Source organism: Vombatus ursinus, unplaced genomic scaffold (genome assembly GCF_900497805.2).
Source record: "Vombatus ursinus unplaced genomic scaffold, bare-nosed wombat genome assembly UNPS02009824.1, whole genome shotgun sequence".
NCBI classification, from domain to species: domain Eukaryota; kingdom Metazoa; phylum Chordata; class Mammalia; order Diprotodontia; family Vombatidae; genus Vombatus; species Vombatus ursinus.
The window spans coordinates 9,527,585-9,539,627 of record NW_020949602.1 but is presented as its reverse complement, the minus strand read 5'-3'; the positions used below and the strand labels follow the sequence as shown (position 1 = coordinate 9,539,627).

The following is a 12,043-nucleotide window of genomic DNA, read 5'->3' as shown; positions in this document are numbered from 1 at the left end:
GAAAAAAAAAAAAAAAAAACAACCCTAAAGGTCATACCTCTAAATTTTTATATCCTATTTACAAATTATATAGCAATATGACTAAGAAGAAAACAGGCTACTCTTGTCCAAACCTAGACTGATCTGCTAAAGTACAAAATCATAATCATAAATATATATATATATATATGTATCTATCTATATATATATATATACACACACATATATATATATATATAAAATCCTTCCTAAGGTAGTGATGGGCAAGGATGCTGTCTAAGGGCTTGTGAAATACACCTTACAAAGTGATCCAAGGCACAGAATTCACACCAGTGTGAACATGCAAGTTCTAGAATCTTAAAGGACTCTGCTTCATAACTTGGTTATAAAACTAAGTGCAATGAGGTGGCTGCCTCCTAATTTACAAAACCACACGATCTATAAACATTTTGGCAGTAGATATAATTATTCCAAAATATGGAAAATACAAATACAGCACTTTATTTTTAAAAGCCAATACAAGAGACAGATGTAAAACTTTCTTTAAAAAGTGTTTTTAAAGAACTCTATTTTGACAAACTGTTCGAGAACCTACACAAATCTGTCCTCAGAAGCTAACGTATTGCTAGTCTCCAGCAGAGTGGTTAGTGAACATGGAAAATGAATTCTAAAAATTAACAGGACTTCCAGTCATTCAGATTTCACTATTCGTACAAAAACTAGAGACCAATAATAACCCAGGAGCTTCCAAAGGCCAACGAGCTGCCGCCTCAAGGAGTCTTTGCTGCAACCTCTATTTATAAGATCATCCAAATCTGTTTTATGTACACAAGGAAAACACACTCACTCTATAATTTTCTTATAAAACAGTAAGTAAGGAGTGGACGGGGAGGACGTCGCGGGGGAAAGGGAATTCAGAAAATCTTTTTCTTCTGTCACCTTCACTTCCGAGTCGTCAAAGAGCAGCCACTTCCCCTCGTACTCTTTCAAGCTCTGCATCACATCGGACACTTTGCTCTCCAGTCCGTGCAGGTTAGCGTCCACCTGGCCACCGGGCTCCTTGGTTCTGTCCGGCTCCTGGGTCCCGTTGGTGCCGCCGGACTCGGGGCCTCTGTTTTCGGCCAATGCCCCGATGACCTTCTCCGAGCTGGACGCTCGGTGGCCGCTGCACAACTCGTAGTCCAGCCTGCTCTTCTGTCCCCCGAGAAGCCCGACGGCTTCCACGTTTTTTTTGCTCTGGACCTTGCCGGGCTGTGCGCTGCCATTGACTCGGAAGGACACGTCATCGTCGTGCTCTTCGGCGAGAGCCTTGGCATCCTGCTCGTTCAGGGGGTCGGGCTTACCCGTCTCATACATTTGGTCCACCACAAAATTCTCCGTATCGAGTTCCAGACTGTTCAGGTCGGTGACTTTAACGGAAGCAGTGTAGTGCCCACTGCTGATGGTGATGCCGCTGTGCATGACCACCGCGAACAGTCCATAGCTGTCACTGGTTGGCTTGGTGCTCCACTCCTCCAGGGACAACTTCAGGGGCGTCAGCAGAGGCGTGTTGATCTTGGACAGTCCTCCACCATAACAATCAAACCTGGCAAAGACAAAGGCAAGTCATGTAATGTTTGCTGCGCACACAAAGAGCGTTTCCTATCCCCATTTGGAGCGGGAAAGGACACACGAACTGAATTTCTTTCTGTTGTACAGTTCAGGCATTCTGACAAATGGGCTCGTGACTTGCACGTCTGAGGACAGATTAAAGATCTGGTTTGCCCCCAGTTACTTGTCTCTGACTGTCACATTCCATTTTGGTGAAGAGACTCCTCAGCTCTGGCCTGCGCTCCCCCGAGAGCGGTGGCAGCCAGGGGGAGCCGGCATGCCGGGGAGCGCGTGCCGGAGTTTTCGAGCTTTGCCTGATACTCACTCCAAGCCAGTGGCAGCAAAGCACTTCAGGTGGATGGTTATCACCTCAGGCATCTTGTCGAAAAGGAGGCTTCTTTCCGCCTCCGTGTAATGATGGCAGTTTTCGCAGAAGTATTTGTCCTCTCCCACAATCCGCTCCACAGAGGCGAACTGCGAGATGGCCCACTTCAGGCTCTTCAGCTCGGTCTTGGGCTCTGGAGAAACTGCACAAGACAAACACGTTTTGGGCTCACTAACCAAGTCACAAAAGCTTAAAATGAGCGTGAAAGAAAAAGGAAGGACGTCCCCAGGCTAATCAGCGGCTGCCTGCCGTTAAACTTTACCTTCAAGTGTGCATTCGCTGACAGCAGAAAATGACTCTTCAAAGGTGAGAGGAAAGTAGTTAAATTTTAAATCTCCCGTTCTGTTTCTTATATAGTATAATATAAAAAACATCGTACAAGCCCGATTTTATACATTTCCAAAATCAAAAAGGAAGGCACCCAAGATACTCTGACAAGTGGAAGGTGGTGGAAAGCCATTAAAACAAGGGGCAAATTAAAAAAGTAACTCACCATGTAGGAGACCTAAAAAAGGGCTAAGTCCCCCACAGTCAATCTATATTAACTTTTCTAGAGGATAGCCCAAAAATCTCTTGCTTCCCCCAAATAATGCTTGCAGGAATACCCCACTTAACCCACACAGAAGACAGTGCTGTTCCACAGGGATGGTGTTACATGGAGGCATCAGTTACTGTGTGCAGGCACACGTTAGACTGATGAATGCTGCTATGAAATGACGCTAGGTTGGGGGACCCTGTCTGTGGGACACCTCAGTGGCAGGCTTTTTTCAGCTGACAGCAGAGCATGACCCACTCATCATACTCACTCTCTGAACTCTCCTGCACTTTGGAAAACTCCTCCTCTTGGACTGGGACGCTGATGTCTTGGAAATCTTCTCTCCTCTCTGTTAAACTTTCACACTCCAAGCACCGAGTTCTCAACACCAGCTGGCCTTGGAATAATTTCTCCACCAACTCAAAACAAACTTGTTCCATCCCTACAAAGGTGGTGAACTCAGAATCAAACAACTGCCCGAGAATTTCTGCTCCTCAGCCCAGCCTGAGGTTTTACTAAGTGTCTTAATGAACAACACATAAGCAAACCTGAATTTCTCTTTTTCAGGCCCATTCTCTCAGCCCATAGTTAGGAACATGATGAAATGAAGGACAGAATGTAGCTTGGAAGGAAATGCTGTATACTGAATCCTGTTTCCTTTTCTCTTATACAACAAATTCCCAAAGGCTTGGCTTCCCTTGTTTTTAAGGCAACTTCTACAGAAAATCAGGGGAATTCAAGCAATTTCTCTGAATGCCCTTTTTAACGGACCGGGCAGCAGAGTCCAGGTGGTGCTAGCAGCACAACAGCCAGCTCACCCCACTACAACACTCATTTTTCCTAGGGTCCTATAGCAGCCAAGGGTAATTAAAAGTTTTAAAACGGTAAAGTTTTCTCATAAGATTTTATTTGTAAAGAGATGCCTAGATGAAAATACAGTCAAGACAGAAGCCCATGGTGGTGAGTCTGCTGCTGTCTTTAAAGGCTGCCCCCAAATCTTCCTGCCCTCCCCAGGAGCACTCACCCTACCCCTCGTGCCTGAGGCTGAGCCTGCCAGAGGAGGGTCAAGCTCCACTCTGCATCTGGCAGATCCGGAAGGTGTCAATACTGACCTTTGTTTCTCAAAGACTGCATTTCTTTCTCCTCCACACTCTTCCCTGGGGGTGCAGGTTCCCCAGGGTTGTCTTTTAAGGCGCCCCTGGTCTCCCCTTTCAGGTCCTCCTCACATTCACTGTCGGTTTCTTTCGAAGGCCCTTTGGGTCCCGAGTGTGTGGTGATCTTCCCCAGACTGCAGAACTTGGAAAGGATGCTGGGCTGTTTGGCAGTGGGCTTTAGCCAATTCAATTTGAGTCTTGATTTCTTGTGGCTCTGCCGGGCGCCGTCTCCATCAGCAGCCCCTTTGGGCATTGTTTCGGGAGAACTTTCAAAGCGAGCATCCCCAGTGGCTTTTCTCTTGGACCGGGTCTGCCTCTGGTTCCCTTCAGACGCTGCCGGCTCCTTAGATAGCTTAGACTTCTTCCTGGGATTCCCCGCTTCACTGTCACTTTTCCTTTTCCCGTTTCCCTTTGGGAATCTGTCTTTCCCTTCCCCGTCGTCCTCATTGGTATTCGTTTCACTGCCTTCTCTGGGAGGAAGAGGCTTCTCCTCCAGCGGGGGAGGTGACACCTCTGCTGGGGAGGTTCTTAGCTCTTCCTTCTTCAAGAGCTGGCACGTCTCCTGGATGTTTCCCAAGATGCACTGCAGCACCTCCTGAGCATCGTGCTGCAGGTAGCCTTCGTACATGGGATTCAGTTCCCTGCAAAGATCAAATGACCATCACCCTTCTCTAACACACACAAGTCCATTCTTTCCATTTAAAACAGCACCGTTATCCAGTGACATTGACAATATTCTTAAATAAGTCTCCCCCCCATATAGGTTATTGGCCACAAACAGCTGTCCCCTTCCCCCCCCAAAAAAAACCCAAAACATCACAACCAAAACCCCCAAGTACCAAACAAACTGGCAAAAAAAAAAAAAAAGCAGGTGAAGTGAGGCCAAGAATCACTCACTATGAAATGCAGATATATTAGAATTCAACAATAAGAGCCTTTCTCTTTTTATCGGTATATAAAGGCATCTAGGCTCTAGCATTTTTCCTCTTCCACTGTTCAGGAAGCATGCAACCAAAGCTGATGCTTTTTAAAATTTTTAAAAACTATTCAATAAACAATAAGAACCTAGCAATTACTGTTGTCGTTCGGTCATTTTAGTCACGTCCAAATCTCTGTGACCCCATTTGGGTTTTCTCGGCAAAGATACTGGAGAGTTTGCCCTTTCCTTCTCCAGCTCTTTTTACAGGTGAGGAAACCCAGGCAGTGTAAAGTGACTTGCCCAGAGTCACCCAGCTAGTAAGTGTCTGAGGCCATACTTGAACTCAGGCAGAGAAGTCTTCCTGACTCCAGGCCTGGTGCTCTATCCATTACACCACCCAGCTCCCCAGAGCCTGTAAGACTTGCTTCTTACTGTGGGGGTGGGGGGGCTTGCACACAGAGAGTGTTTGGGAGGCTGGGTTCATAGCACATACAACACATGCTGCAGCTCTGGCATCATGGTTCTGCTGCTTTAATTTGCTGTGCTCATCAACTTAGAACATTTAAATTTCATTCTAGGCTATACCTCAGAGTGTTCAGTAGACGCCTCGGCTGAGTAGCAAGTTCATCTGTGTATTTCTCTGGATTCAAAAGAAAATTGGCCTGAAGTTGTTCAACTGAAATTATTAAAGACTGTAAGCTGCATATTAATTCATAGCTTGCCAGGTTGTCTTCTTTGCAATTTCCCTGCAAGAAACATAAATAAATCAATCTGATATTTATGAATACAAGTATCTTTCCCTTCTCTATTTCTTCTTCCACAAGCAACTTTCTTTCTATAATGCTCTAAGAAATTAAAAAATCCAAAATAAAATATTTTTAAAAAGCAATCTCTCAGTTTTGCTACTTATGGAAGCCAAAACAAAATTCCAGTTGAGTAGAACAAAGAAGTTCTGAAAATTAAGGACATTTTACCTTTTATTTCAGAGACAAGTTGAAGCTTTTCTATACAGCCGTTTCTACTTCCAATAGAAAGCTCTGAATGGGGTCCCCTCCTGGTGGTCATCCAAACCCGTCTACACGGCAGGCTTCAGAGCCAAGAAGACCAAAAAACCTAGACTGTAGATAACCTGCACTTCCTTATTCCCAATCCATTCAAATGGTTTTCTAATTAGGTGGAATATCAAAATTTCATATGAACATGGAGCGATTAAATTTTACACATCACTTAGGGCCTCAAAAATGGCCGGCCAAGCTGGATGTCTCACTCTTCTCCTCAACACAAGGCCCAAGGCACTTGGATATTAAACTCTAGTTTGGGGGTTTTAGTGTTAACCTACAATTTCGACAATGAACAACCTATATCGACGTAAACTGGCAATTCTGTTTTGAGAGCTAGACACAGATCAGTGAAATGACTCCTGACGACCCAATCTCCCCTCAGAAGGTTTAACTGTAGAGGCTGGACGCCAGGGATATTAGGAAGGAGTTGAGTTCAGATTTGGTACTGCTCTGTGAGATGATAAACCCCGTGAAGGCAGGGTTTCTCTATCTCCCCATGGTCTTCTGATTAATTTAAACTACAAAGAGCGGGCACAGCCAGGGAAGCCCATACGCCATCATTTTATTGAAAGTAAAAATCCTGAGCCTCTCGTCTCTAAAACAAAATGTACTGCAGCGGTCAACGTGTCCCCTCGGTCCTTCCACGTGGCCTTACTCTTCCATCTCGGTTCTTCTAGTGTGTATCCACCACAATTTAAGACAAAAGCACATGGCATCCAAAATAAGACAACCAGGGCCTTAAAACAGAAGAAATCGACTTCCCAAATACATTTGTAAGATAACCAAGTATAGCACTTACTCCGTATAAAACAAAACTGAGCAAATCCACGAGAAAGTGTGTTTCAATACGTTAAGTCAAGGGCAGTTATTCTACCAGAAGAAATAAACTTAAGGAAAAGGGTTTTAACGGCCCAAACCCTGTGTCTAAACCATCTGCTTGCTTACCTTGTCCGCCTTTTGACTGGCTTCATCCTTCAGGGTTTCCTTCTTCCTCGTAATGGCATTAAACAAGTGTTTCACTCCAGTTTTAAAGCCCGGACAAAAGTAGAGCACCTGCACAAAGTTCGCGTCAATCCTGGCCCGCGGGGTCCCGCGCGGCGGGGGGGGCGCCCCGGCCCGAGGCCCCGCCCCCAACCCGTCCGCCCCGCCCCCTCACCTGCAGGACGCTGTTCAGGTAGCAGGTGTTGCCCAGGTTGTTGAGCCCCACGAAGGGCAGCAGGTTCTCCCGCTTCTCGCAGCCGAGGGGCGAGGGCTGAGCGGCCGCCGCCGGCACCACCTGGTCCCTGGGGCGGGCAGAGTGACCGCATGAGCCCCCACCCCACCGCACCGCACCCCCACCCCCCTCCATGCCCCCGCCGCCCCTCCCCCCGCGCCCACGGCGGACACGCACACGTCCGGCCCCGCCGCGTCCCCGTCGCGCTCCTCGTCGTCCTGCGAGTCCGCGAAGTCCAGGGCGCGCTTCGTCTCCTTCTTCTGGAAGAACTTGAGGGACAGGCGGCTCTTCTTGGGGCTCCCCCGGGCCGCCGGGCCCTGGCTCTCGCTCGGCACGACCCCGGGCATCTCTCCCCGTCACCGGCGGCACCTGCCGAGGCCCACAGGTCACGACCCCGCCCGCGGGCCCCCACCCGGCCCCCCCGCGGGGGGCGGGGCGTGGGCGCGAGCGCCCCCCCGGCACCCCCCCCCCCCCCCGCCCTCCGGCGCCCCGCTCCCGGCGTACCCCCGGCGTACGGGGAGAGGGGCGGCGATCGCGCCCTGTCTACACCCGCACCCTGCAGTTTCCCCGCGGGCCCCGCGCGCTTACTGGCTCATGGCAGCGGCCGCCGTCGCGGCTCCATCCCCGGGGCGGGGCCGGGCGGGGGTCCGCGGCTCGGGAGGCTCAGGGGGGGGTCCGGACGCGGCCGCCGCCGGCGCAGACTTGGCGCGTTTTCCGCGGCGCCAGGCCCCCCACGCCGGGCGCCGCGACCCTGCCGGGCGCCGCTCGGAAACGCCGGAGCGGACTCCGCGGCCTCGGGCCCCGGCAGGCCGAGCCCAGCGCTGCCGCCGCCGCCAGCCCCCGCGGCGCTCCCAGGCTCCGGGGCCGGCTCGAACGGCGGCTGACCCCGGGCACCTAACGGGCGGCTGTGCGGTTTCGAAGGGCGCAGGCGGCGGCGCGGGCAGCTCGCGGGGTCCTCGCTGGGCGCGCGCGTGCCGGCCGAGGCCTGGCCGCCGGGATCGAGCCGCCAAAGCTCTCGCGGGCGCTCGCTCTCCCCGCCCCCACCGGCCCTGAGCGCGCGGGATGAAGGGGAAACGTACGGGTCGGGAGACGGCACAGAGAGCGGGGAGGCGGGCGGGAGCCCCGCAGTGGACGAAGGCTGCCGCCAATTACTCAAACTGGCCAATCCTGGACCGAACGTGGGCTCCGGCGCGGCCCCACCGGCCCCGAGCAGCCAATGGCAGAGGCGGTGGGCAAAAGTGAGGGCGGTGCGACACGGCGTTCGCCAGTCAGGGAGGAGGAGCCTGAGAAACATACCAAAGGCGCCGCGCGTGCCCCGCCCCCTCGCGTTCTCGCTCTGCGCTTTCTTCGCGCCCGGGGCGGGCTGGGGGGGAGGTGCCTCCCTGTGGGCTCGAGGTGTGACTGCCTCGTTCTGAGCAGTGAGCCTCGGGCTTGGGGGGATGGTAAAGGGGGGAACGTTGGCCCTGGCGTCCTCTTCGCTTCCCCCCCGCTCCCCGCCTTCGTTACCGGGGAAACCAGAATTCAAATAAAACGGCCCCCGGGCCGCGCGCGCCCCCAAAGGACGGTGGCCGAGAGGGGGTGGGGCGTGGCGTAGGCGGAAGCGGAAGTGGGTGTGTCGTCCAGGGCCCTTGGCAGTTCCGGCTCTTCCCCGACAGAGCCCTCCTTGTCCCTTCTTTGCCCCGGAAGCTACCGCCGCTCCCTCTTACCTCCGGTGTAAAATGCCAGCCTAAGAGCGGCCGGGGAGACCGGAGAGGGGAGCAGCGCCGGCCGTGGGGGCCTCACGTTATTCTGTCCCCGCTGGCAGCTCCTACCCCCGTTGGATTGTAAGCTTCCCGAAGGCAGGCCCGGTCGGACGCACTGCACTTTGAACCCACTTGGTGATGTCACGTCGGTCCTCTTAAGTGCCACCACCAACCCAGCAGGCGCCTAATAAATAAATGCTTGCGGAACAACTGAACAATGAGGTCGTCAGGGGAGGTGCTGCAGGGAGTAGAAACCGTGGCTCCCAGGTGTGACCTAGTCAGACTGGAGAGGGGCATAGGCCGGAGCCTGGAGGGGGTCAGAAGGGGCCGTTAGATGAGGATGTTGCGGTCTGAGAGGGTGAGACCCCTCAAAGACTGAAGTACAGGAGGGGGTCGTCTGGAATGATTCACAGACTCAAGCCTTCGTCAAGTCAAGGTGGCAAAGATTTATTGTTAGCTTTTCAGCGGGCAAGGATTCTTAAGGAACCTGCGAGAGACTGAGGGTGGAGCTAGGGTTTATATGGGAAAGGAATGCCAGGGACACTGATGAGGTAATCTAAAGGTCCGGGTGTCTTTGGGAGATATGGATGGGAAAGTGTAGGGAGTATACCAGACAGGGAGGGAGATGTCAGAGGCATGGATCTTGGGAGTCTGGCAGGAGGAAGAATCCTTGGGCCGGCCAAAGACTGAACTCCTTGGACCAGACGAGACACCCCCTCTCTCTGTCCTGATTAGAGAATGCTCTGTAACAAGGGAAAGCTTTCTTAGAAGACAGGAGCTTACTAAGGAATTGGGAGGCTTCCAGAGACGTGATCTGAGGGCTGGGACCCAAGCAGCCCAGCACTCTCTCTCCCAGCTTTTTGTAGTTGCACCAGGGAGAGAGATACGGGTCTTGCTGGGTAGGGCTCACTCATGAGTAACTGCTAGGCACAGTGTCCTTGGGCTGGGGAGTGATTGTCAGAGACGATGTTTCTGAGGCTAGGGAGAAATTGGGGTCCAAGTACAAGCACAAGCATCCCATCAAGGAGAGCAATCACCTTGTCAGAAGACAGACTGCAAGTTTGGGAAACAAATGAAAGAAATAACAGCTGCAGAAACGAAAGTCCCAATGACCCAGAACTTTCAAGTCATGCTACTGGGTATAGTCCTTGTTGGATAGGGCTGTGATAGGGATGCTGGTGCATTGTTGGTGGAGCTGTGATTTAGTGCAGCCATTTTGGAAAGTGACATGGAGTTATGCAAGTAAAATGACAAAAATTTTGATGCAGATTCTATTATTTGGTATGTACCCCAAGGAGATCATTGATTTAAAAAAGGAAGTCCCTATACATGCCAAAATATAGCAGTACTTTGTGAGCTAGCAAAGAGCTGGAAACAAAGTTGATGCCCGTCAATTGGGGAATGGCTAAGCAAATTGTCCAACATGAATAATGAAGTATTACCGTGTTGTAAAAAATGACATGATAAATACAGAACATAGAAAGTACATAAACTGAAGCAGAATGAAGTGAGCAGTGCCAAGAAAACTATATACACACATGATATAAATGGGAAGAACAACTTTCACACAAGAAAGTTGAAATTGAACTTTGCAAAAATAACAAAGAAAAAACATGGCCCCAAAGGAGAGTTATAAAAAGACATCTCCCCCTACTCTTTTTGTAGTTTGGAGGTCCACAGTTGTGGAATAATGCAGATGTTTTCAGGTTTTTTCAGTGTACTGGTAAGTTTTGCTTTTTTTTTTTCCTTTAAAAAAGTATTCTTTGTTATATGGGATGGCTCTGGGAGAGGAGACATACAGGGGGGAAATTTAGCACATGTAAAAACAAAAGATCAGAATAAAGTAGATTAAAGGTTTGGAACACTCACTGGTGAGCAGTATAGTAAATCCTTTAGTGAGGTTTACAAAGATTGCTTTGCTGAACTGAGGTCCCAGTTGAAATGAATCTAACAAGTTTGTAGTGGATTCAGTCAGCACAGTTTTGTGATTTTTCTCTATCTCTATTTAGCAGCACATAAATAAGAGCAAAAGAGTAATTCAAGGTTGGGGTTTTGGCAAGGCATGATTGGCATTAAGATGAGGGAAAAAGGAATTCAGGTGTACAGGCTACTGTGGAATTTAACTGATTGACCAAGACAGAAGGAAAGTGCAGCTGGTTCAGGAGTGATGAACTGGGAAAGAACTGAGAGGTAGAAGGAGTGGAGGTCACAATGAGGATGAAGAACGGCATTAGAGGGACTGTAAGAAATATGGAAATGTGGAATGATACACGTTTATGACCAGAGAAAATGATTTTTGAAGTCACGAATGTGGAACGCTTGTGGGTCCTAGCAAGACGAAGGACTGAGGTGGAGTTAGGGAGTAGGTCACGGGACTTGAGTGGTTTGAAGAAGCTAGGGTGTTTAGGAAGTATCAGTATCTATGCTGAAGTCCTTTAGTTTTCTGGCAGCAGTTGTGGTAGAAAGAGTGTGAGCCAAACACTGAATTCATTGAGAAAGGAAGGAGAATGTCCTGGAGGCTGATAAATCATGGCCAAGGGACTAAAGACTCAGACTGCTGCCCTCAGTACAAAAGCTCAGGCCTCAGTAACCACCTGGCTCCTCCCTTGTGCTTTTAGTAGAAGACCAGCAAAGAAACCCCTGCTATGTTCAGCGGAGGGGGGGGGGGGATCCTTTATGCTCACAGTGTCCCTCCCCTGCTCCGGCTAAGTGTAAGGGTCTGGTTGAAATTATCCCATTTTGATTCTGGTGCCTGACAAGGGGGAGAATTTTTTTCATTGAATCAATCAGAACTGAGTATAAACAGAACCTTGAATCAATCAAAGCCATTATGTGTGAGACAATGAAGAAGCTATCTTAGAACTTGGGCAACAGAGGGCTTGGAATATGATATATTCCATAAGGCAGAGGAGCTTGAATTATAACCAAGGATCAGCTACCCAGTGAAACTGAGCATAATCTTTCAGGGGAGGAGATGGATATTCAATGAAATAGGGGACTTCCAAACCTTCCTGATAAAAAGACCAGAGCTCAAAAGAAAATTTGATCTTCAAATACAAGACTCAAGAGAGGCATAAAAAGGTAAATAGGAAAGGAAAAAAAAATTTGTTAATAAGGGCAAACTGTTGGAATCCCTACAAGGGAAGATGAGACTTGTAACTCTTGAGAATTGTATCATTATTACTACATTTAAAAGGGGTATACATAGACAGAGGGCGTGGGCATAAGTTGACTTTGATGTGATAATAAAAAAAATCTAACGGGTATAAAGGTATTGTTCTGGGAGAAGAGGAAAGGAGGAGGCAGACTAGGGTAAATTACAACACAGGAAAAGGCATAAATACCTATTACGGTAGAAGGAAGGAAGAGAGGGAGATGAGCATTGTTTGAACCTTACTCTCATCAGATTTGGCTCAAAGAATAACATCATATATCATATCATATTATATTACATTATATCATAAC

At 49.5% G+C, this 12,043-nt stretch overlaps 1 protein-coding gene across 1 annotated transcript; it reads right to left on the bottom strand.

The window, feature by feature from the left end:
- Positions 1 to 455: 455 nt before the first annotated feature.
- On the bottom strand, positions 456 to 7,203 carry USP1 (ubiquitin specific peptidase 1). The gene is made up of 8 exons (XM_027852822.1): positions 7,014 to 7,203; positions 6,780 to 6,906; positions 6,569 to 6,676; positions 5,148 to 5,308; positions 3,602 to 4,284; positions 2,761 to 2,931; positions 1,895 to 2,096; positions 456 to 1,564 (listed from the first exon to the last, which is right to left on the bottom strand). Exons 1-8 carry the CDS (start codon positions 7,181 to 7,183, stop codon positions 823 to 825), a joined length of 2,364 nt encoding a protein of 787 aa, XP_027708623.1. The 5' UTR covers positions 7,184 to 7,203; the 3' UTR covers positions 456 to 822.
- Between the last annotated feature and the right edge of the window lie 4,840 nt (positions 7,204 to 12,043).